General features: G+C 39.6%; 1 protein-coding gene across 3 annotated transcripts in view; it reads right to left on the bottom strand.

Annotated features, from left to right (window-relative positions):
* The window catches only part of DIP2B (disco interacting protein 2 homolog B), a 229,803-nt gene that overhangs the window by 87,383 nt on the left and 120,979 nt on the right, over positions 1-21,441 (bottom strand). For all 3 annotated transcript variants that reach the window (XM_027542839.1, XM_027542841.1, XM_027542840.1), the window contains exon 3: positions 11,542-11,670. In XM_027542839.1, the coding sequence (XP_027398640.1) occupies positions 11,542-11,670 (129 nt within the window). The remainder of the gene's footprint in view (positions 1-11,541; positions 11,671-21,441) is intronic.

The following is a 21,441-nucleotide window of genomic DNA, read 5'->3' as shown; positions in this document are numbered from 1 at the left end:
TAAGGCAAGGATGCTCACACTCACCTATTCAACACAGTACTGGACATTCTAGTCAGAGAAATTAAGCAAGAAAAAGAATAAAGGCATCCAAGTTGGAAAATCAGAGATCAAATTGCCAACATTCACTGGATCATCAAAAAAGCAAGAGAGTTCCAAAAAAACATCTACTTTTGCTTTATTGACTATGCCAAAGCCTTTGACTGTGTGGATCACAATAAACTGTGGAAAATTCTGAAAGAGATGGGAATACCAGGTCTGGTATTGACCTGGTCTCTCTTGACCTGCCTCTTGTGAAACCTATATGCCAGTCAGGAAGCAACAGTTAGAACCGGACATGGAACAACAGACTGGTTCCAAATAGGAAAAGGAGTACATCAAGGCTGTATATTGTCACCCTGCTTATTTAATTTATATGCAGAGTACATCATGCGAAACGCTGGGCTGGAAGAAGCACAGCTGGAATCAAGATTGCCGGGAGAAATATCAATAACCTCAGATACGCAGATGACACCACCCTTGTGGCAGAAAGCGAAGAAGAACTAAAGAGCCTCTTGATGAAAGTGAAAAAGGAGAGTGAAAAAGTTGTCTTAAAGCTCAACATTCAGAAAACGAAGATCATGGCATCTGGTCCCATCACTTCATGGGAAATAGATGGGCAAACAGTGGAAACAGTGTCAGACTTTATTTTTCTGTGTTCCCAAATCACTGCAGATAGTGATTGCAGCCATGAAATTAAAAGACGCTTACTCCTCGGAGGGAAAGTTATGACCAACATAGACAGCATATTAAGAAGCAGAGACATTACTTTGCCAACAAAGGACTGTCCAGTCAAGGCTATGGTTTTTCCAATGGTCATGTATGGATGTGAGAGTTGGACTATAAAGAAAGCTGGGCGCCGAAGAATTGATGCTTTTGAACTGTGGTGTTGGAGAAGACTCTTGAGTCCCTTGGACAGCAAGGAGATCCAACTAGTCCTTTCTGAAGCATATCAGTCCTGGGTGTTAATTGGAGGACTGATGTTGAAGCTGAAACTCCAATACTTTGGCCACCTGATGCAAAGAGCTGACTCATCTGAAAAGACCCTGATGCTGGGAAAGATTGAGGGCAGGAGGAGAAGGGGACGACAGAGGATGAGATGGTTGGATGGCATCACTGACTCTATGGATATGGGTTTGGGTGAACTCCGGGAGTTGGTGATAGACAGGGAGGCCTGGTACGCTGCGGTTCATGGGGTCTCAAAGAGTCAGACACGACTGAGCGACTGAACTAAACTGAACTGAAGTTGGAAAAGAAGTAAAATTGTTTTTGTTTACAGGTGACATGACGTTATACATAGGAAACCCTAAAGATCTCACACACACAGACTGTCAGAACTAACAAATAAATTCAGCAATTGCAAGATAGAAAAATCAACATACAAAAATCAGTTGTGTTTCTGAACAGTAACAATGAAACATCTGAAAAGTAAAAATTTACAATAGTATCAAAAACAACAAAACACTCAGGAATAAATATAACCAAGGAGTGAAAGATTTGTACAATATGAGACACTGATGAATGAAATAAAAGAAGACAAATCAGTAGAAAGACATTTTATGATTAACATTAAGTCTATTAAGGACTGAAAGACTTAATATTGTTAAAACATCCATATTACCCAAAGCAATCTAGAGATTTAATGGAATTTCTGTCAAAATCTCAATGACACTTTTTTAAGAAGTAGAAAACAAAATTCCTAAATGCATATGGAATCTCAAAGGACCCCAAAGAGCCAAAACAATCATGAGAAAGAAGAACAAAGATAAAGGCTTCCCTCTTCCTGATTTCAAAACATATTACAAAGTTATAGTAACCAAGACTATGACACTGGCATGCAGACATACATATAGAGCAATGAAACAGAACAAAGAGCCCAGAAATTATTCTGGTGTACACGGCCAAATGGTCTTCAGCAAAGATGTTAAGACTATACACTGGGGAAATGACAGCCCTGATAGAAACAAACAGTGCTGGAAAAACTGGAATATCCGTATGTAAAAAAGAATGAAGCTGGATGCTTATCTTTCACCATACACAAAAAGTAATCAAAATGGATTAAAGATCTAGACATAAGACCTGAAACTATAAAATTCTTAGGGGAAAACACTGTATGACCTTGGAATGCAATAATTTCTTGAACGTGACACCAACAGCACAAGCAACAAAAGCTGAAAACAGAACTAGGACTATATCAAACCTTAAAACTTCGGCACAACAAAGGAAACAACAGTGAAAAGGCAACTCGTGGAGTGGGAGAACATATCTGCAAATCATACACTGAGTAAGGAGTTACTATCTAGAATACACAAAGAACTTCTACAACTCAATCACAATAAAACCTCAAAGAACTCAATTTTAAATGGGCAAGGGAACTGAACTGATATTTCTCCAAGAAGACAAAATGGCCACTTAAAAAAAAAAAGGAAAATCACAAATGTTGACAGAGATGTGGAGAAAGTGGAACCTGCATGCACCGTTGGTAGGACTGTAAAATGCTACTGCTGCTATGGAAAGCACTATGGAGGTTCTGCAAAAAAATTAAAACTAGAACTCTCCACAACAATCTTACTTTTGGGTGTATATCCAAAAGAACTGAAGGCAGAGTCTTGAAATGATATTTACACATCTGTGTTCACTGCAGCATTATTCACAATAGCCAAAATGTGGAAACAACTTAATGTCCACGAATGGATGAATGGATAAAAAAAATGTAGTATATACATACTACATTATGTATTAAGGCTGGAATATTATTCAGCCTTGAAAAAGGAAACTTTGACATGCCAAGTGAAATAAGCCAGTTACACTCACACTCACACACACACACACACACACACACATACACACATAAAACCCCTAATATAAACCACTTTTAAGAGGTATCTAAAGTACTCAAATTCATAGATACAGGGAGCAAAATAGTGGTTGACAGAGACTGGGGCAAGAAGAAACAGAATTACTGATCAATGGATATAAAGTTTCAGTCATGCAAGATGTGAAGGTTCCAAAGAGCTGTTGTATAACAACCTGCACACAGTTAACAATATAATATACACTTTAAAATTCTAAGAGTACATTCATGTGTTTTTACCACAATAAAAAATTTTTTTTCTGTAGTCTTCTAATACATCTGGATTTTCAGTCTTAGAAAGTCTTCTCATAGGCTTTTCATAAGCTTAGATTATTAAAAAATTGACTAGTATTTTCTTTATTACTTATATAGTACTTATATGGTTTCTTTTTTACATAAAGATCTTTGATCCATTTGAAGTTTTTGCTCGTATCTGGTGTGAGATAATAGGTTTACTTAATTTTTTCCCAGTTGTTGTAGCATAATTTATCAAAAAGTAGTTTCTCACCCAAGTGATCTGGGATGCTATCTTTATCATATACTAAACCCCAGATGTACTTCGGTCTATTTCTGAACTTGCTATTCTATTCCAGTGGTCTGTCTGCCAATTTGTGTGTCATACCACACTGTTTTAATTACAGTCTTTGGAATATGTTGCTAGATATTAAAACATATCTAGTCACTCTCGTAGGTTTTCTGAGTGTTTCCTAGCTATTATGTGTTTACTTTTCAAATTGAACTTCAAAAATATTTTTTTCTAGCTCCATAAATAAATTTGATAGTGTTTTTACCGGGATTGGATTAAAATTATAATTTTTGGAGTCCTAGTAAATCTGTGATATTGAATCATCCTATCTAAGAATCAGGGATGACTTCCCATTTATCATGCCTACTGTGTGTCATTCAGGATGTTATAAGTTTCCATTGTAAAGGTTTTATACATTCCTGAAGTTTATTCCTAAATATGTTTTATTTTCTTTTATTGCTTTTGTAAATGAGGTTTGCTCTACCATTACATCTTTCAACTAGTTATTATTAGCAAATATGAAGGCTACTGATTTCTGCACTAATTTCATACTTACTACTTGATATAATTATTTCATTAAGTTACTTTTGCCATCACTTCTCCTGGGTTTTCTTTTTTTTTTTTCTCCAACTTCCCTCTCAGGGAAAATCCTCTTCTTTTTTTTTATTTTTTTTATTTTTTTTTTCTTTAATAGAAAATTATTTAATATGACTTCCCTCTCAGGGAAAATCCTCTTCTTCTTTTTTTTTTTTTAATTTTTTTTTCTTTAATAGAAAATTATTTAATTATGAATTATCATATCAACTGCAAATACAGTTTTCCTTCTTCTTTTCTAATTCTATACCTCTAATTGATCTGTCTTTTCTTTTTTTTTTTTTTGGTTATTACCTCTAGTAAATTTAAATGTCAGTATTCCTAGGACTAGTAAAACTCATACAAAAATATAACAACAACAAAAAAAAGAATTCAATTTAGAAAAAAGGAGGTTTAGGCAATGGACAAGTGGTTTACAGAAGAAGCCACAAACGGAAAATAAGCATATTCCAAAAGGTCCAATCTCATTAGTTATAAAAGAAATAACATTTCTACCAACAAGATGGGAGAATGTCCATTTCCCCACATCTATGGATAATAATGGGCCATGTTTTTCATCTTTCCCAAAAAGATAAGTGGAAAATGCTACTTTACATATTTTAAGTAGTTGCTCCTATTCTTAGCTTGTTGTTACAAAGTAGTTAAGACAGGGCACAAAAGTGGCACAGCTGGGCTTCAGGGACCAGGGGCAGACAAACACCCGGTGCCCTTACCTGCTGCTGCCACCGCTAAGTCGCTTCAGTCGTGTCCGACTCTGTGCGACCCCATAGACGGCAGCCCACCAGGCTCCCCCGTCCCTGGGATTCTCCAGGCAAGAACACTGGAGTGGGTTGCCATTTCCTTCTCCAATGCAGGAAAGTGAAAAGTGAAAGTGAAGTCGCTCAGTCATGTCCGACTCTTAGTGACCCCATGGACTGCAGCCTACCAGGCTCCTCGGTCCATGGGATTTTCCAGGCAAGAGTACTGGAGTGCCCTTACCTGCTAGGACATTACTATAGACAGGCAGACGGACAGAGAGATATGAACAGACTGAAACGCAGATGTGTGGGTGGACTGAGTCATTTAAGTAGAGATGTACAGTTCAAGGAGTTATCTGTAAACCAATTAGTAGCCATGCCATTTTTACCAATTTCTAAGGTACTGACCACTTTGCCATTTTTAATTACGGCAGAGGCAGCAACCAGTAAGTTCTGGAACATTAGTATATCACATTAATTTTGGCACTACTGTATGTGCTGGTGGGGAGGAGCAGTGAAATTTTAATTCTGCATTTCACATTCCCCTGCTTTTACCAATTATATTTTTTTAGTTTAGAATATCTATATAGCAAACAGCTACTCATTCTTCAAAATGGCTCAGACTTTGCCATCTCCACAAAGCCTGCCCTCAACAGTGCCTGGTATTCAGGCTCTTCCTCTGTCACCCCCTCTTCTCTGTTGACTATACCTTATACAAAGGTTTCCTGTGTTTTCATCTGTGTTTCTCTAGCACTGAAACTGTGCTCAACTTGTAGGAGGTCTACAACAGATACTTGCTTAAACTGAACTGAACTGAATTTATCTTCCTTGGTATGAGGAAGTGTATTAATAAAGAAATAAAATGGTCCTGGTGTGCCAGTGGCAGCCACCTTGGCAAAAGTCGCTGTATCAGAGAACATATTTAGACAGAGAAAGTTAGTTCTCAATTAAGTTGACAGAGGTAATTATTGTTGCATTTAGGTCCCAGCATTGAGTCAAAAGAATCCACTTAGAGCAAAAATCAGGAAGAACAATGGACGTAAGGCTTTAAATATTTTATCCATGGGTATCACTTTAAAAACTATCTTTTACATTGTTTTTCCTCCCTCAATCTGCAGCACAAGTCCCAATAAACAAAGCCTTGCCTGAATTTCTCAAAAAACAAAAATCAAAATCAAAAACAGCCTTTTATAAATTTCCAGTTATAAAATAAATAAGCCATGGGATGGAAATGTATGGCATGATGACTATAATTAATAGTACTGTATTGCACATCTGAAAGGTGTTGAGAGAGTAGATCTTAAAAGTCCTCTCAGGGTGAGTGGGAGGCTCAAGAGGGAGGAAACATATGTATACTTATGGCTGATTCACATTGTTACATGGCAGAAACCAACACAATATTGTAAAGCAATTATCCTCCAATTAAAAATAAATTTTTTAGAAAGTCTTCTTATAACAAGAAAAAACAGTTTTTTTAACTTTGAAAGGTGACAGATGTTAATGAGACCTACTAGGATCATCACTTCACAACACAAACTAATATCAAATCATTATGCTATATACCTGAAACTAATGTCATATGTCGGGTTATACCACAATTTAAAAAATAGAAAACCATCTTTGTTACTTTTTGTTTAAAATTAATACAGATTTTGTTACATGTATATTTTACCACAACGAAAATGGAAAAAATGAATATACATACACATCCCAGATATAAGTCCACCTCAGTAGCTGGAACAGTTGAAAGTGAAAGTTGCTCAGTCATGTCCAACTCTTCACGACCCCATAGACTATACAGTCCATGGAATTCTCCAGGTTAGAATACTACAGTGGGTAGCCGTTCCCTTCTCCAGGGGGATCTTCCCAATCCAGGGATTGAACCCAGGTCTCCTGCATTGCAGGCGGATTCTTTACCAGCTGAGCCACAAGGGAAGCCAGTAGTTTGGTATATAATTATTCCAAATTTCTACTTCTGTGTACTTCATAATATATATAATTATTAGTACTAATATTCATAAATTTGCATCATGTGCTACATACTATCTTGCATTTATTACTTAATGTATTTTGTACATCTCTCCATATTTGCACAAATAAATCTACCTCATTTTCCTATGAGACTTCCTAGGATCTTTAAACTAGTTTTCATTGACCTCTACTGTGTGGACCTACTATAACTTATCACTGTATTTATAATGAACAATACTATAACAAACATTTTTGTATAGATATTTTTGTGTATATGTGTATGTGCAAATTTCTAGAAGTAGCATTTCTGGGTAAAAGTGTATGAATATTTAAAGTTTAAAAGATAGTGTCAAACTCTTGCACTGTTACTTTTAAGGAAGCAGCTTAATACTGCTACTTCCTTAAAAGTAGCAGTAATTTGAAGTAGCTTTATATGGCATTTATATTTTTATACTATTTTAGTGTCTAAGGTTTACTTATTTAGTTGAATCAAGATAGACATATTTTACTGAATCTACAATGCCATCTTATATAAAAGATATTCTTCAGGATTAAAAAAAAAAATCCTGATTTCAGGTATGCTAAAATGTGAAAAGTGCCCTTCTCATATTAGATGAAACCATGGTTCTTAGCTGTCTTGGAAAATGAATGACTAATTGCGCATATTGAGAAAAAGCACTTTCTCAACAGAACAACAACACTTCAAATGCTCACACTTATTAATTAAAAATACTACACTTCCAAAAGTATTACTGCATGAAACATAAAACATGTGAGAGCAAACTGCGAAAACTAGGGACTTATTCACATTAGTCAAGCTTTAGAAGGTCCAGGACAATTAATTTGGATAATTAATAAATATAGAGCATATTCTTCTCTGCCATAAGGATCTGCAGCATCAGAACACAGAACAAATCAAACCACTCACTTATTTTCTAACATGATCAGCCCTGGCCCCTACACCTGTGTCAAAAAGGAGATGTTCAGTTACTGTATTAGCAAAGTCTCTTATCGGTAAGAACAGGCAGCTCTTGTAACTGGATTTGACTCCTTCAGCCAACATACAATTCATCTTGATCATTTGATAGAGAAATCACTTCTGAAGTTCAGTCCCTAGACGCGGCTGACTTTGGACATCTCTGCCAGGAGCATGGGACAGTTGGGTTTCATTTTCCAGAACTGATGTTTGAGCTCAATAAGGTGATACAGCTACTCTTTAAAAGTCCTTTTTGTTTTTGTTGTTTTGTTTGAGGTGGCTAACTGCTGAAAAGATTAACATTGAAGAAATTGTCACAATGACTTACCATCCAATCACTTTCCAGCTCGGAGATTAATTATGTATTTTCTACACTTGGGACCACAAAACGTGTGTGTAGAAAACTGCATCCTGCTTTGATGGGCAGGAAAAGGAGGTACTAAGTAAGTGTATTTGAAATGTCAGACCCTTTTGCCTAAGCACAAAGAATACAATCAGGTCAGAAAATCTAAACTCTGAATAAATGTAAGCTCTTTACACCATGTCTGAAACATGAAATACTAAGTTCAATTATGACTGGTTGAAATGTTGTAGGTGTTAATAAGCCTCTACCAAATAAGAGAGGATTTTCAAGCTACATTCACTGAAATCAATGTCAAGCCCTTTCTGTGTACTTTAATCTGAATGCTTATAATTTTTCCTAAACATACCCTCCATTCTGAAGTTAATTTTGCATGTGACATGTAAATATAAGCCTTCCTATGAATGGAGAAGCAAAGACGTGAAGTTCAACTCTGATAAATTTCTACAACTTCTTTGCTCTATTTTTGCAGCTACTGTTCAGTTCAATTCATCTTCTTACTCATGGAAGCCAGAATTTGCAGCGTGTGCTGAGTTTTTCTCTGCTATTTAGTTAGGCATTTCCTTCTACTTTTAAAAATGTCATTTTCAGCCAAAATTCACGCTTGCAGACCTCCTCTTTCACGTTCCTCCTCATAACAGCATTGCAGAACTTTCATTATCTTCAGGGTTTTCAAATCACCTTTGTCCCCCACTTTACCTCCTCTCTGGCCTCCGCAGTACTACTCCCCCCGGCTAAAGTCCCAGTGACACAAATATCCAAAACCCAACTACTGAACCCTCCTCAATACCCCTGCACCTAACCAAGTCTCCATAGTCTGCTAGCCAGCGTATGATTCAGACTACACTTTCTGATACTGGGGGTAAGTCTGAAAGAACTGATGGAAAAGATACTTGGGTTTTAGTGGCTCAGTGGTAAAGAATCCGCCTGCAATGCAGGAGACACAGGTTTGATCTCTGGATCGGGAGATCCCCAGGAGAAAGAAACGGCAACCCACTCCAGTACTCTTGCCTGAGAAATCCCCTGGACAGAAGCCTGGCAGGCACAAGCCAGGGGTCTCAAAAGAGTTGCACGTGACTTAGTGACTAAATAACAAAGGTGAACGTCAGAATTTGACACTACTGAATGAGCTCACTAAAGACTTTTTTCTCCGTGTGATCAGCTTGGACATAGAGTATAGAGGATCCTCTTAGGGGTTCCTTACTAACTTTTTGTTAAATGCTGTAAGAACAAGCAAAAAACTTCCCAGCAGGCCTGGGGTGGGTGCTGTAGTGGCTAAAAGCCTTTCAGGCTGGTGAGAACCCACTACTGCAGCAGCTGAGCCCCAGCCTCTAAAGGCAACACCAGGTGCTGGGGAACCCAGCTGGGGGCCTGGCGACAAACAGGAGCTCCTGATTAGCTTTTCCAAATCCAGCCTTACCTCCCTCTGATCCATGCCCTAACTAGTACTACTTTTATACCCTCCTTTCTCCAAAATATGTATTTAACTCTTAACATGTGTTAAGCTCTGTGCAGCTGGCCCAAGCTACTAGAACAAATTACAAATCTGTGTTCCTGCTCTGCTAAAATTCTTCAGTGGTATTCAAGATTCCTCAAGATTTGCCCACTGATTATCTTTCCAGCCTGATCTCCCACCTCTTCCTGGGTCCTTGCTTTCTAAGTTTCAGTCCTAATGAACTATTTTCAGGTTTACTATCTGATGTTATTTCCCTAACTTTGTCTGCCATGACATGGTTCAGATGTCTTAGTCTAAGAGAAAGCCTCTTGTCAATCAGCCCCAGGTTAGGTACAAAGGAAAATTCTGTGTGGCCTGTAATTTCTATTTTCTGACCGAACACTTTTCACTCCTTCCTTCCTTCCAGTGTGTGAAAATACATATCTAATAATATCAGCTCATAAAATAACTGTCCTTTTCCTCGTCTCCTCTAAAGCCATTTTCGTGAGGGTGTGATACACACCCTGTTTTTTCAATTCAAGAAAAGGATAAGGTAGCCTTGGTTGGTAACGGAGGGAAAAAAAAATCTGGAGAAAGTAAAATAACATTCCAGTTAGTCTTCTGGCTTAATTCTGCTTGTTCTTAAAACAGTAACTGTGCTACAGAGACTATCCTAGCACAGAGCACAGTAGATGGATGTGGGACCAGCTTACTATGCCACATGCCCTGAGGTCTATGATTCACTTCTGCTTGTCAGTGCTGGACATGGTGTAGCTGGAGTGTGCCCCCACAGCCAGCCACAGCACATCACCTTTTCTTTTACCATGGGTATTTTCTGGGTGAGAAGAAATAAAGTTTATGGGTTTCGGGTCAAATCAGTTCAGTTCAGTCACTCAGTCATGTCCAACTCTTTGCAACCCCATGGACTGCCACACACCAGGCTTCCCTGTCCATCACCAAGTCCCGGAACTTGCTCAAACTCATGTCCATCAAATCAGTGACATCATCCAACTATCTCATCCTCTGTAGACCCCTTCTCCTCCCACCTTCAATCTTTTCCAGCCTCAGGGTCTTTTCTAAGGAGTCAGTTCTTCGCATCAGGGGGCCAAAGTATTGGAGTTTTAGCTTCAACATCAGTCCTTCCAAAGAATATTCAGGACTGATTTCCTTTAGGACTGACTGGTTTGGTTTCTGTGCAGTCCAAGGGAATCTCAAGAATCTTCTCCAACACCACAGTTCAAAACCATCACTTCTTCGGCACTCAGCTTTCTTTATAGTCCAACTCTCACATCCATACATGACTACTGAAAAATCATAGCTTTGACTAGATGGATCTTTGTCAGCAAAGTAATGTCTCTGCTTTTTAATATGCTGTCTAGGTTTGTCATAGCTTTTCTTCCAAGGAGCAGTCTTTTAATTTCATGGCTGCAGTCACCATCTGCAGTGATTTTGGAGCCCCCAAAAATAAAGTCTCTCACTGTTTCCCCATCTATTTACCATGAAGTGATGGGACCAGTTGCCATGATCTTCGTTTTTTGAATGTTGAGTTTTAAGCCAGCTTTTTCACTTGCTTTCACTTTCATCAAGGGGCTCATCAATTCCTCTTTGCTTTTTTATGGGTTTACCAATCTGAAATTTCATTGTTAAGTTTCTGTTCCAGCTCCATAAGTCAAAAGACTAATCAACAGCCCTGAAAAACACAGAAAGACCTGCCTCTTCCAAGAGAGTCTACTGAGCTTTCCTAGTACCATCTCATAAGACCCCAGCCCTCTGCTTTCTTATTTATTTATTCACACTGCCTTTGTACTTGCCTGGCTCCCCTGCTGGCCTTGAGGGCAGAAATGTTTTATTTGGGGCTATAACCCCAGCTAATAAAGAGTACCTACTACATCTGGCATGTAACAAGTACTCAACAAATGGCTGATGAATGAATTAATATAGACCTGTTGGCACTTTAAGAGAAAAAAATAAATATCAGGAGCTCTCAGGATGTACAGTTCACACTACGGTAGGTGAAACTGTTCCAGCAGTAATTTTCCGTTCCCTCTCACCTGATCGGTATCGTTCATCCCTGGCTCCCCCAGATCGACTTCGATGATACTTAGAAGGAGCAGAAGTTGTAGCTGCAGATGGAGCAGGTGTTTGGTTTCTGTGTTCTTTCTGTACTGATGAATCAGTTTCTAAAAAAGGAAGTTTTGGAAGATGGTTATCACGATAACAATAATAACTAACATTTTCTGAGCACTTAACAGCATTTCCACAACACTTTGAGGTAGGTAATACTACCCATCTACAGTAAAGGGTTAGAGAGCTTTAATACGTTAAAAAAAAAAAAATACAAAGGCATCCAGACTAAAACAAAACAAAACAGAACATTATCTTGACAATGTAATTGCCAACAGGTGATGGGAGATATAAGTAGGTGAAAAGGAGAGACTCCACAAACTGGGAAGATGGGGGATACGGTGGGGTGTACATGATCCCCTAATCCTGTACAGTTGCAGAAAACATAGCTTGGGAAGCGTTAGTCTCCCTACCATAAGTTACTCCCAATAAACATGTCATTAAAACAAAACTAGAGTGCTTACTCTGCAAACATAGCTTCAAGTCAAGTCTTACTAGCCCCTCTTCCAACCGGAGGCATCACCGAACTTAACCCTTTCCAGTCCCTGCCCTGTCCCCACATTCTGTCCTCCCAACATTTACTGTTTCTCATCAAGAATATGGGGAAGACTGCAATCCTATTCCTGGGCATATATCTGGAGAAAAACATGATTCAAAAGGATACATGCACCCCAATGTTCATAGCAGCACTGTTTACAATAGCCAAGACATGGAAGCAACCTAATGTCCATCAGAAGAGGAACAGCTAAAGAAGATGTGGTACATATATATGATGGAATATTACTCAGCCAATAAAAGGAATAAAATAATGCCACTGCCATTTGCAACAACATGGATGGACCTAGAGAGTGTCTTTTGAAGTCAGACAGAGAAGGAGAAATACCATATGACATCCCTTATATGTGGAGTCAATAAAGAAATGATAACAAATAAACTTATTTACAAAACACTCTCACAGACTTAGAAAATGAACTTACAGCTACTGGGGGAAAGGATGGGAGCTTGGGATGGTCATGCACACACTGCTACATTCAAAATGAGTAACCAACAAGGACCTGCTGTACAGCACATGGAACTCTGCTCAATGTTGTGTGCCAGCCTGGATGGGAAAAAGGTTTGGAGGAGAATGGATACTTGTATATGTATGGCTAAGTCCTCTGCTGTCACCTGAAACTACCACAATACTGTTAATCAACTACACCATAATACAAAATAAAAAATGTGAGGGGGGATATGGAGAAGAGAAAATAAGCAGGGAAATAAGCAGAAGAAAAATACTTTGTTCTGATATTTTACTATATTTTTTCTTTTCAAATGGTATTAGCTCCCAAGTCATAATTTTTTAAAATTGTAGTAAGAATATTTAACATGAGATGTAATCCATTAACAAATTAAGTGTATAATATGGTACTGTAAACTACAGGTATGATTTACACAGCACCTTCAGAACTCATTCATCTTGTATAGTTAAAACTTTTACCCCCTGAGTAGCAATTCCCCGTTTCCCCCACCCCCCGGCGTCTGGCAACCACCATTCTACTCTCTGCTTCTACGAGTTTGACTATTTTGATTCTTTGTTCTTCTGTGATTCACTAAGTCTCATGTCCTCCAGGTTCATCCATGTTGTCATATATTACAGAATTTTCTTATTTTGAGCTGTATTTTAAGTTTCTTCAGTAGCATTTAGCTGTGCTCAGAAAGGTACCAGTCATAGCAAACACCCTCTTCCAACAACACAAGACCCTACACGTGGACATCACCAGATGCTCAACACCGAAATCAGACTGATTCTATTCTTTGTAGCAAAAGATGGAGAAGCTCTATATAGTCAGCAAAAACAAGACCAGGAGCTGACTGTGGCTCAGATCATGAACTCCTTATTGCCAAATTCAGACTGAAATTGAAGAAAGTAGGGAAAACCACTAAACCATTCAGGTATGACCTAAGTCAAATTCCTTATGCTTATACATTGGAAGTCAGAAATAGATTTAAGGGCCTAGATCTGATAGATAGAGTGCCTGATGAACTATGGAATGAGGTTCGTGATATTGTACAGGAGACAGGGATCAAGACCATCCCCATGGAAAAGAAATGCAAAAAAGCAAAATGGCTGTCAGGGGAGGCCTTACAAATAGCTGTGAAAAGAAGAGAAGCGAAAAACAAAGGAGAAAAGAAAAGATACAAGCATCTGAATGCAGAGTTCCAAAGAATAGCAAGGAGAGATAAGAAAGCCTTCCTCAGCTATCAGTGCAAAGAAATAAAGGAAAACAACAGAATGGGAAAGACTAGAGATCTCTTCAAGAAAATCAGAGATACCAAGGGAACATTTCATGCAAAGATGGGCTCGATAAAGGACAGAAATGGTATGGACCTAACAGAAGCAGAAGATATTAAGAAGAGGTGGCAAAAATACACAGAAGAACTGTACAAAAAAGATCTTCACGACCCAGATAATCATGATAGTGTGATCACTCACCTAGAGCCAGACATCCTGGAATGTGAAGTCAAGTGGGCCTTAGAAAGCATCACTACGAACAAAGCTAGCAGAGGTGATGGAATTCCAGTTGAGCTATATCAAATCCTGGGAGATGATGCTGTCAAAGTGCTGCACTCAATATGAGAGCAAATCTGGAAAACTCAGCAGTGGCCACAGGACTGGAAAAGGGCAGTTTTCATTCCAATCCCAATGGAAACGCCAAAGAATGTTCCAACTACCGCACAATTCCACTCATCTCACATGCTAGTAATGCTCAAAATTCTCCAAGCCAGGCTTCACCAATACATGAACCGTGAACTTCCTGATGTTCAAGCTGGTTTTAGAAAAGGCAGAGGAACCAGAGATCAAATTGCCAACATCCGCTGGATCATGGAAAAAGCAAGAGAGTTCCAGAAAAACATCTATTTCTGCTTTATTGACTAAGCCAAAGCCTTTGACAGTGTGGATCACAATAAACTGTGGAAAATTCTGAAAGAGATGGGAATACCAGACCACCTGACCTGCGTCTTGAGAAACCTGTATGCAGGTTAGGAAGCAACAGTTAGAACTGGACATGGAACAACAGACTGGTTCCAAATAGGAGAAGGAGTACATCAAGGGTGTATATCGTCACCCTGCTTATTTAACTTCTATGCAGAGTACATCATGAGAAACGCTGGACTGGAAGAAGCACAAGCTGGAATCAAGATTGCTGGGAGAAAAATCAATAACCTCAGATATGCAGATGACACCACCCTAATGGCATAAAGTCAAGAGGAACTAAAAAGGCTCTTGATGAAAGTGAAAGAGGAGAGTGAAAAAGTTGGCTTAAAGCTCAACATTCAGAAAATGAAAATCATGGCATCCGGTCCCATCACTTCATGGGAAATAGATGGGGAAACAGTGGAAACAATGTCAGACTTTATTTTGGGGGGCTCCAAAATCACTGCAGATGGTGATTTCAGCCATGAAATTAAAAGACGCTTACTCCTTGGAAGGAAAGTTATGACCAACCTAGATAGCATATTGAAAAGCAGAGACATTACTTTGCCAACAAAGGTCCGTCTAGTCAAGGCTATGGTTTTTCCAGTGGTCATGTATGGACGTGAAAGTTGGACTGTGAAGAAAGCTGAGCGCCAAAGAACTGATGCTTTTGAACTGTGGTGTTGGAAAAGACTCTTGAGAGTCCCTTGGACTGCAAGGAGATCCAACCAATCCATTCTAAAGGAGATCAGTCCTGGGTATTCTTTGGAAGGACTGATGCTAAAGCTGAAACTCCAATACTTTGGCCACCTCATGCAAAGAGTTGACTCCTTGGAGAAGACTCATGCTGGGAGCGATTGGGGGCAGGAGGAGAAGGGGATGGCAGAGGATGAGATGGCTGGATGGCATCACCGACTCGATGGACAGGAGTTTGGGTGAACTCCGGGAGTTGGTGATGGACAGGGAGGCCTGGAGTGCTGCGATTCATGGGGTCGCAAACAGTTGGACATGACTGAGCGACTGAACTGAACTGAACTGAATTTAAAACACGATCTTTGCATTACTTTTCGGAGGTACAGTGAATATATAACTGAATTACCTATCACTAATTTCTTTTTAATTAAATAAGCAGATTTGCTGCTGCTGTTGCTGCTGCTAAATTGCTTCAGTCGTGTCCGACTCTGTGCAACCCCATAGACGGCAGGCTACCAGGCTCTTCTGTCCATGGGATTTTCCAGGCAAGAGTACTGGAGTGGGGTGCCACTGCCTTCTCCAAGCAGATTTGCTAGGATAAACCAAACTACCCTGCTAAGAAACATGGCACCTTCAAATTAGATAACTAATAATCCAAAGGATGAAAAGCAGGAATATGGATTCTCGTTTCACAAAGGATGCTAACACACAATTGATATACCTTTTCTGATTCCTCTCACATTATGCTTTTACTTTGTATTTTTCAATGTAGTTAATTAGGAAAAAGAAGATAATGTGGACTAAATAAAAATTTTTTACCAAGAAATGATCCGGAGGTGAGAAGGGAAGTGAGAATTGATCTATCTGTTTGAGGAAGAACTAGAGAGAATGAACATTTCCACTGAGGATTATCTAGAGGTTATCATACATCAAACCACAAGGAAATGTAATACAGATACAGACACTTAATGAGAACTGAGTCAGATGACACTTAGCCAAGAGATCTGCGGAAACTGGTACCCACCTCCAAAAAAAAGCCTCACAACACCCTATTCACCAATTCACCAAGCAACATTAGTATGATGCTCAGCAAAGTTTAGCTCAGTCTCCTTAGGAATTTAGTCTTCCAAATGGACGAGGTCTCTTTTGGGTCTAAAATCATGGCAGACATTTCGAGGTAGCTTGTCAGAAGTGAAACCAAAAGGTTGACTTGCAGTTTCAATAAGTGGCTGACAAGTTGGTTCAGTGAGCATTCCTCGGGTGCCGAACACACGATGCCACTAACATATAGATTTCTGACAGAACAAGTGCCAAGAGAAGTCGCTCAGTCGTGTCCGACTCTTTGCGACCCCATGGACTGTAGCCCACCAGGCTCCTCCATCCATGGAATTTTCTAGGCAAGAGTACTGGAATGGGTTGCCATTTCCTTCTCCAGGGGATCTTCCTGACTTTGACTCAAATGTGTAACACACTTGCTTCAAGTTCAAGAGAGGTGATATAAAAAACCAAAACAATAAAAATTAATTCCTAGGAACTCAATCACTTTAAGTGTAACATGGGAGCTCAATAATGAAACTCTGCAGCTTATCTTTTTGAATGTGAATAATCACTCTCCAAGTTATTATAAATTTTATCTTCTAAAAACTTCTATTTCCATGAAGTTTTTTTTTTTTAACATAAAGATTTCCAGATAGACTTCATTTGTGCATTGAAAAAATGGAAAGCAAATAAAATAAAGTGTCAGTAGTAATTATCTCAGGGCAATGAGACCGGATGTTTTACTTTCCCATATGCTTTACTGGGTTTCTATAATTTAGAAAAGTTCTCTTTTTCAGTATATAAAAATAATGTATGTTCATTATAGAACATCAAGATAACAGTTAAGTATAAAGAAAAAATAAAAATGACACTGGATTTTCTTAATTTGAAGGTCATACCACGGAGAGCAGATTCTTACCAAAATAGGTTAAAATAATATCCAGTTTTCAGCTTCCTAGATAAATTACAACACTGTGAGCAGAATTTTTCCAACCTTCTAAAACCAACTGTCTTCTTCTCCTTTCCCCCAAAGCAACTGGTAATTCAGTGCATATCTGAAGGTGAGAGGGAGGAAACTATGTCCTGGTTGGATTAAACAATTTTTGGATGGCTTACTTGCTTCCTTAGCTCACTTGCCAGGGCAACAATGCATCACAGAAGGAAAGCAGGAAACATGGACCACCAGTCTCCTGAAAGAGGAGGAGGGGTCTGGGGGCACAGGGGCCCAGCCAGGCATTATTTAATAGCATGCTCAGCATCAGCTGGGCAGGCAAGATGCTGCTTAAAGAGGACCATGCCCTGGCCATGGTTTCACACTCCAACGACATCTCAGGAATCACCTGGGGCCCAAAAGCAGAGCTTTCTATAGTTTGAATAAGATGTGCACTATTTCACTACCACAGTAAGAAGCTAAAAAAAAGCAAAGATGGAATTAACTACAAGTATCAACATGATATGTATTAAATGCCATGAAAAGTGAAAAACTATGCAAACATATAAAAGGGTCTCAAGTGATAAAAGAACACAAAATATTATGTATATTATTACAACTGTGTATGTAAAACTATTCATCGATAATTATACGGACTGGAGGGCACATAAAATCCCTCAAGTAGTTAGGATGAGGTAGTGATAGCTGCTGTGGAGAAATTGATCATTTTATTTAACTAAATATAGGTTAAGTGCTGAGGAGAGCTGAGAACCTCATAAATCAAGCCTTCTTCAAAACTTCTAAATTCTAGAGCAAAACATCCTTGAGCTTCAAAGAAAAGGATTACTGCTGATTACAACATACAGTGACCACTTCAGTTTAGGGGTTCCCGGATCTTTCAGTCTGTTATACTCAGTATCCACTAGGGGTCACCCTTATGTTTAAATAGGGATGATAGAATGTTTAACAATAAGTTTAGACAAATTTTCATCTCTTCTACAACACAAAGCCTCCTTTCTCAATGGTCAACATGTACATAATTTACTGTTCTCTGACAGAAAGAGACAACAGAGTCTCCCATGATTCTATTGTTGGAACATAACAACAATGATAACCTGGAAAAGAAGCTGATCTTTACTATAAACTACGCAAAATTTCCAATTCAGGTACATGGAAGAAAGCCAACTTCAGCTTCTTATCTTTCAACTCTGCCAATGATTTAACAGAAATTTTCATCTGCAAGAGTTATAGAGGGAAGGAGGATGTGCTCTGAGAACCAAGGAATACAATGCTTCAACTTAGAGTGATCAGAGTAGACATGCTCACTGGTCTCAGTGCAGGTGTCCAGAGAAGTTAGACACCTTTTTCTTCAATTTAGCGCTCATAATAAATAAGTGATCATTCATTCATGTATATCTTTTACATCATGATATGTGCTGAGAGGGGGAAAAACAAGGTTCTCTGAGCCTACACAATGAGGGATTTAATTTATACTAGAGTTTTAGGGGCAGTCTGTTAAAAGGAGACTCTGATGTAGGTTTCAGTTAGGCTTAGGAGTGGTGGGGGTGGGGGTGTTCCTGGGGGAGGGGCCACTTTATACAAAAGCACAGTATTCTAAGTCCAGTGAGGGAGAAAAATCTTGACAAGTCTGAGGAAGATCGAAGGGGCTGAAGCACAGTGAAAGAGGTGGAGTGAGACAAAATGAGGCTGGAGAAGAAAAGCGGGGTCAGGTCACTTTGTCCTAAACCAAAAGAGCAGCCTTTGAAGGGATTTGGACAGGAAATGACAAAATAACAATGATAATACAGTTCTGTGGCTCTTTAAACTTTCGAAACACCATCTCATTTTATATTCACAATAACATTATCTGATAGATATCATTAAGGAAGCAGGACACCCATCACAGATTAAATTTATTTTCCTACAGTGAGAGTGTGTCCATAATCACCTTGAATCATTATATAAGCAGAGCCTCCACTCCCATCTCCACCCTCCACCCTGGGTGAAGGTACCCTGAATCACTCAGAGATTCTTCCATGAACGCTCACTGAGGAGAGCCTTCCTCAGAAAGTTGAGTGATTAACCAGCCCTACTGCCTGCGGGTAGGGAGGAAAGAGTCTGCATTTCAAGTATGGAAAGGGGCCACCTGCCATGGTGAATCCTAGCGGTGGATTCTGGGAGGGAGAAGAACTGGAGGTTCTGGGTCTGAGAAGCTTCCCAGGCCACTTGGCATCAGGAAAATGGCTGTGTGTGGGCTAAAAGAACACAATACCAAGAGCTTTGCCCTGAGAATTCAAGTGGGGTGTCTTGGCTGAGCCTAGCAGAGTGGGGTCCCTTCCTTAGAGTGGCTGAGGCGGGACCCAGGTTTAGCATTGGGTTAGCATTACTGATCACAAAGTAAGGACTGGTTTTCAACAGCACCCCATGAGGCATTGAGGGGCAGCAGCAGACAATGGGGCTCTTCCCTTTCGGATGTGGAAGCTGCACTGACCACCTCTCCTCCTGCACTAGCGGTGTCCCAGGGGGTTCCTGGATAATCCAAAAGGAAAGAGAAACCCAAAGAGAAAAACGGTGGACTTCCTTCTAATGAGGCATACGGGGACAAATAAGATTGTAATGCATGCTCCAGTTCATAGTGACTGTACTGCTGTTCAAATCTAGCAAATAAAAGGGCAGAACTGGGACTGGAATGTTCTTTTCGGTATGCTGTGATCCTCACTTGGGAGGAAACTTCTGTATTAAAATGCGATAGTGGAAATACAATAGATCCCACCCTTCCACTCTCATCACAAAAAAAGCCACAGAACTCTATCTCAGTTCAGTTCAGTAGCTCAATCATTTCCGACTCTTTGCAACCCCATGGACTGCAGCACACCAGGTTTCCCTGTCCATCACCAACTTCCGGAGCCTACTCAAACTCATGCCCGTCGCGTCAGTGATGCCATCCAACCATCTCATCCTCTGTCATCCTCTGCTCCTCCCGCCCTCAATCTTTCCCAGCATCAGGGTCTTTTCCCATGAGTCAGTTCTTTGTATCAGGTGGACAAAGTATTGGAGTTTTAGCTTCAACATCAGTCCTTCCAATGAATATTCAAGACTGATTTCCTTTAGGATGGACTGGTTGGATCTCCTTGTGGTCCAAGGGACTCTCAAGAGTCTTCTCCAACACCATAGTTCAAAACCATCACTTCCTCAGCACTGTCCAACTCTCACATTCATACATGACTACTGGAAAAACCGTAGCTTTGACTAGATGGACCTTTGTTGGCAAAATAATGTCTCTGCTTTTTAATATGCTGTCTAGGTTGGTCATAGCTTTTCTTCCAACGAGCAAGCATCTTTTAATTTCAAGGCTGCAATCACCATCTGCAGTGAGTTTGGAGCCCCCAAAAATAAAGCCAGCCACTGTTTCCCCATCTATTTGTCATGAAGTAATGGGACTGGATGCCAATGATCTTAGTTTCCTGAATGTTGAGCTTTAAGCCAACTTTTTCACTCTCCTCTTTCACTTTCATCAAGAGGCTCTTTAGTTCCTCTTCATTTTCTGCCATAAGGGTGGTGTCATCTCCATAACTGAGGTTATTGATATTTCTCCCGGCAATCTTGATCCAGCTTCTGCTTCATCCAGTCTCGCATTTCGCATGATGTACTCTGCATAGAAGTTAAATAAACAGGGTGCCAATATTCAGCCTTGATGTACTCCTTTCCCTATTTGGAACCAGCCTGTTGTTCCATGTCCACTTCGAACTGTTGCTTCCTGACCTGCATATAGGTTTCTCAAGAGGCAGGTCAGGTGGTCTGGTATTCCCATCTCTTTCAGAATTTTCCACAGTTTGTTGTGATCCACACAGTCAAAGGCTTTGGCATAGTCAATAAAGCAAAAGTAAATATTTTTCTGGAACTCTCTTGCTTTTTCCATGATACAGCAGATGTTGGCAATTTGATCTCTGGTTCCTCTGCCTTTTCTAAATCCAGCTTGGACATCTGGAAGTTCATGGTTCACGTACTGTTGAAACCTGGCTTGGAGAATTTTGAACATTACTTTGCTAGCGAGTGAGATGTGTGCAATTGTGCGGTAGTTTGAGCATTCTTTGGCATTGCCTTTCTTTGGGATTGGAATGAAAACTGCCCTTTTCCAGTCCTGTGGCCACTGCTGAGTTTTTCAGATTTGCTGGCATATTGAGTGCAGCACTTTCACAGCATCAT

The sequence above is a fragment of the Bos indicus x Bos taurus genome, chromosome 5 (genome assembly GCF_003369695.1).
Source record: "Bos indicus x Bos taurus breed Angus x Brahman F1 hybrid chromosome 5, Bos_hybrid_MaternalHap_v2.0, whole genome shotgun sequence".
NCBI classification, from domain to species: Eukaryota; Metazoa; Chordata; class Mammalia; order Artiodactyla; family Bovidae; genus Bos; species Bos indicus x Bos taurus.
The sequence above is the reverse complement of the archived record's forward strand: the minus strand, read 5'-3'. Positions and strand labels throughout refer to the sequence as shown.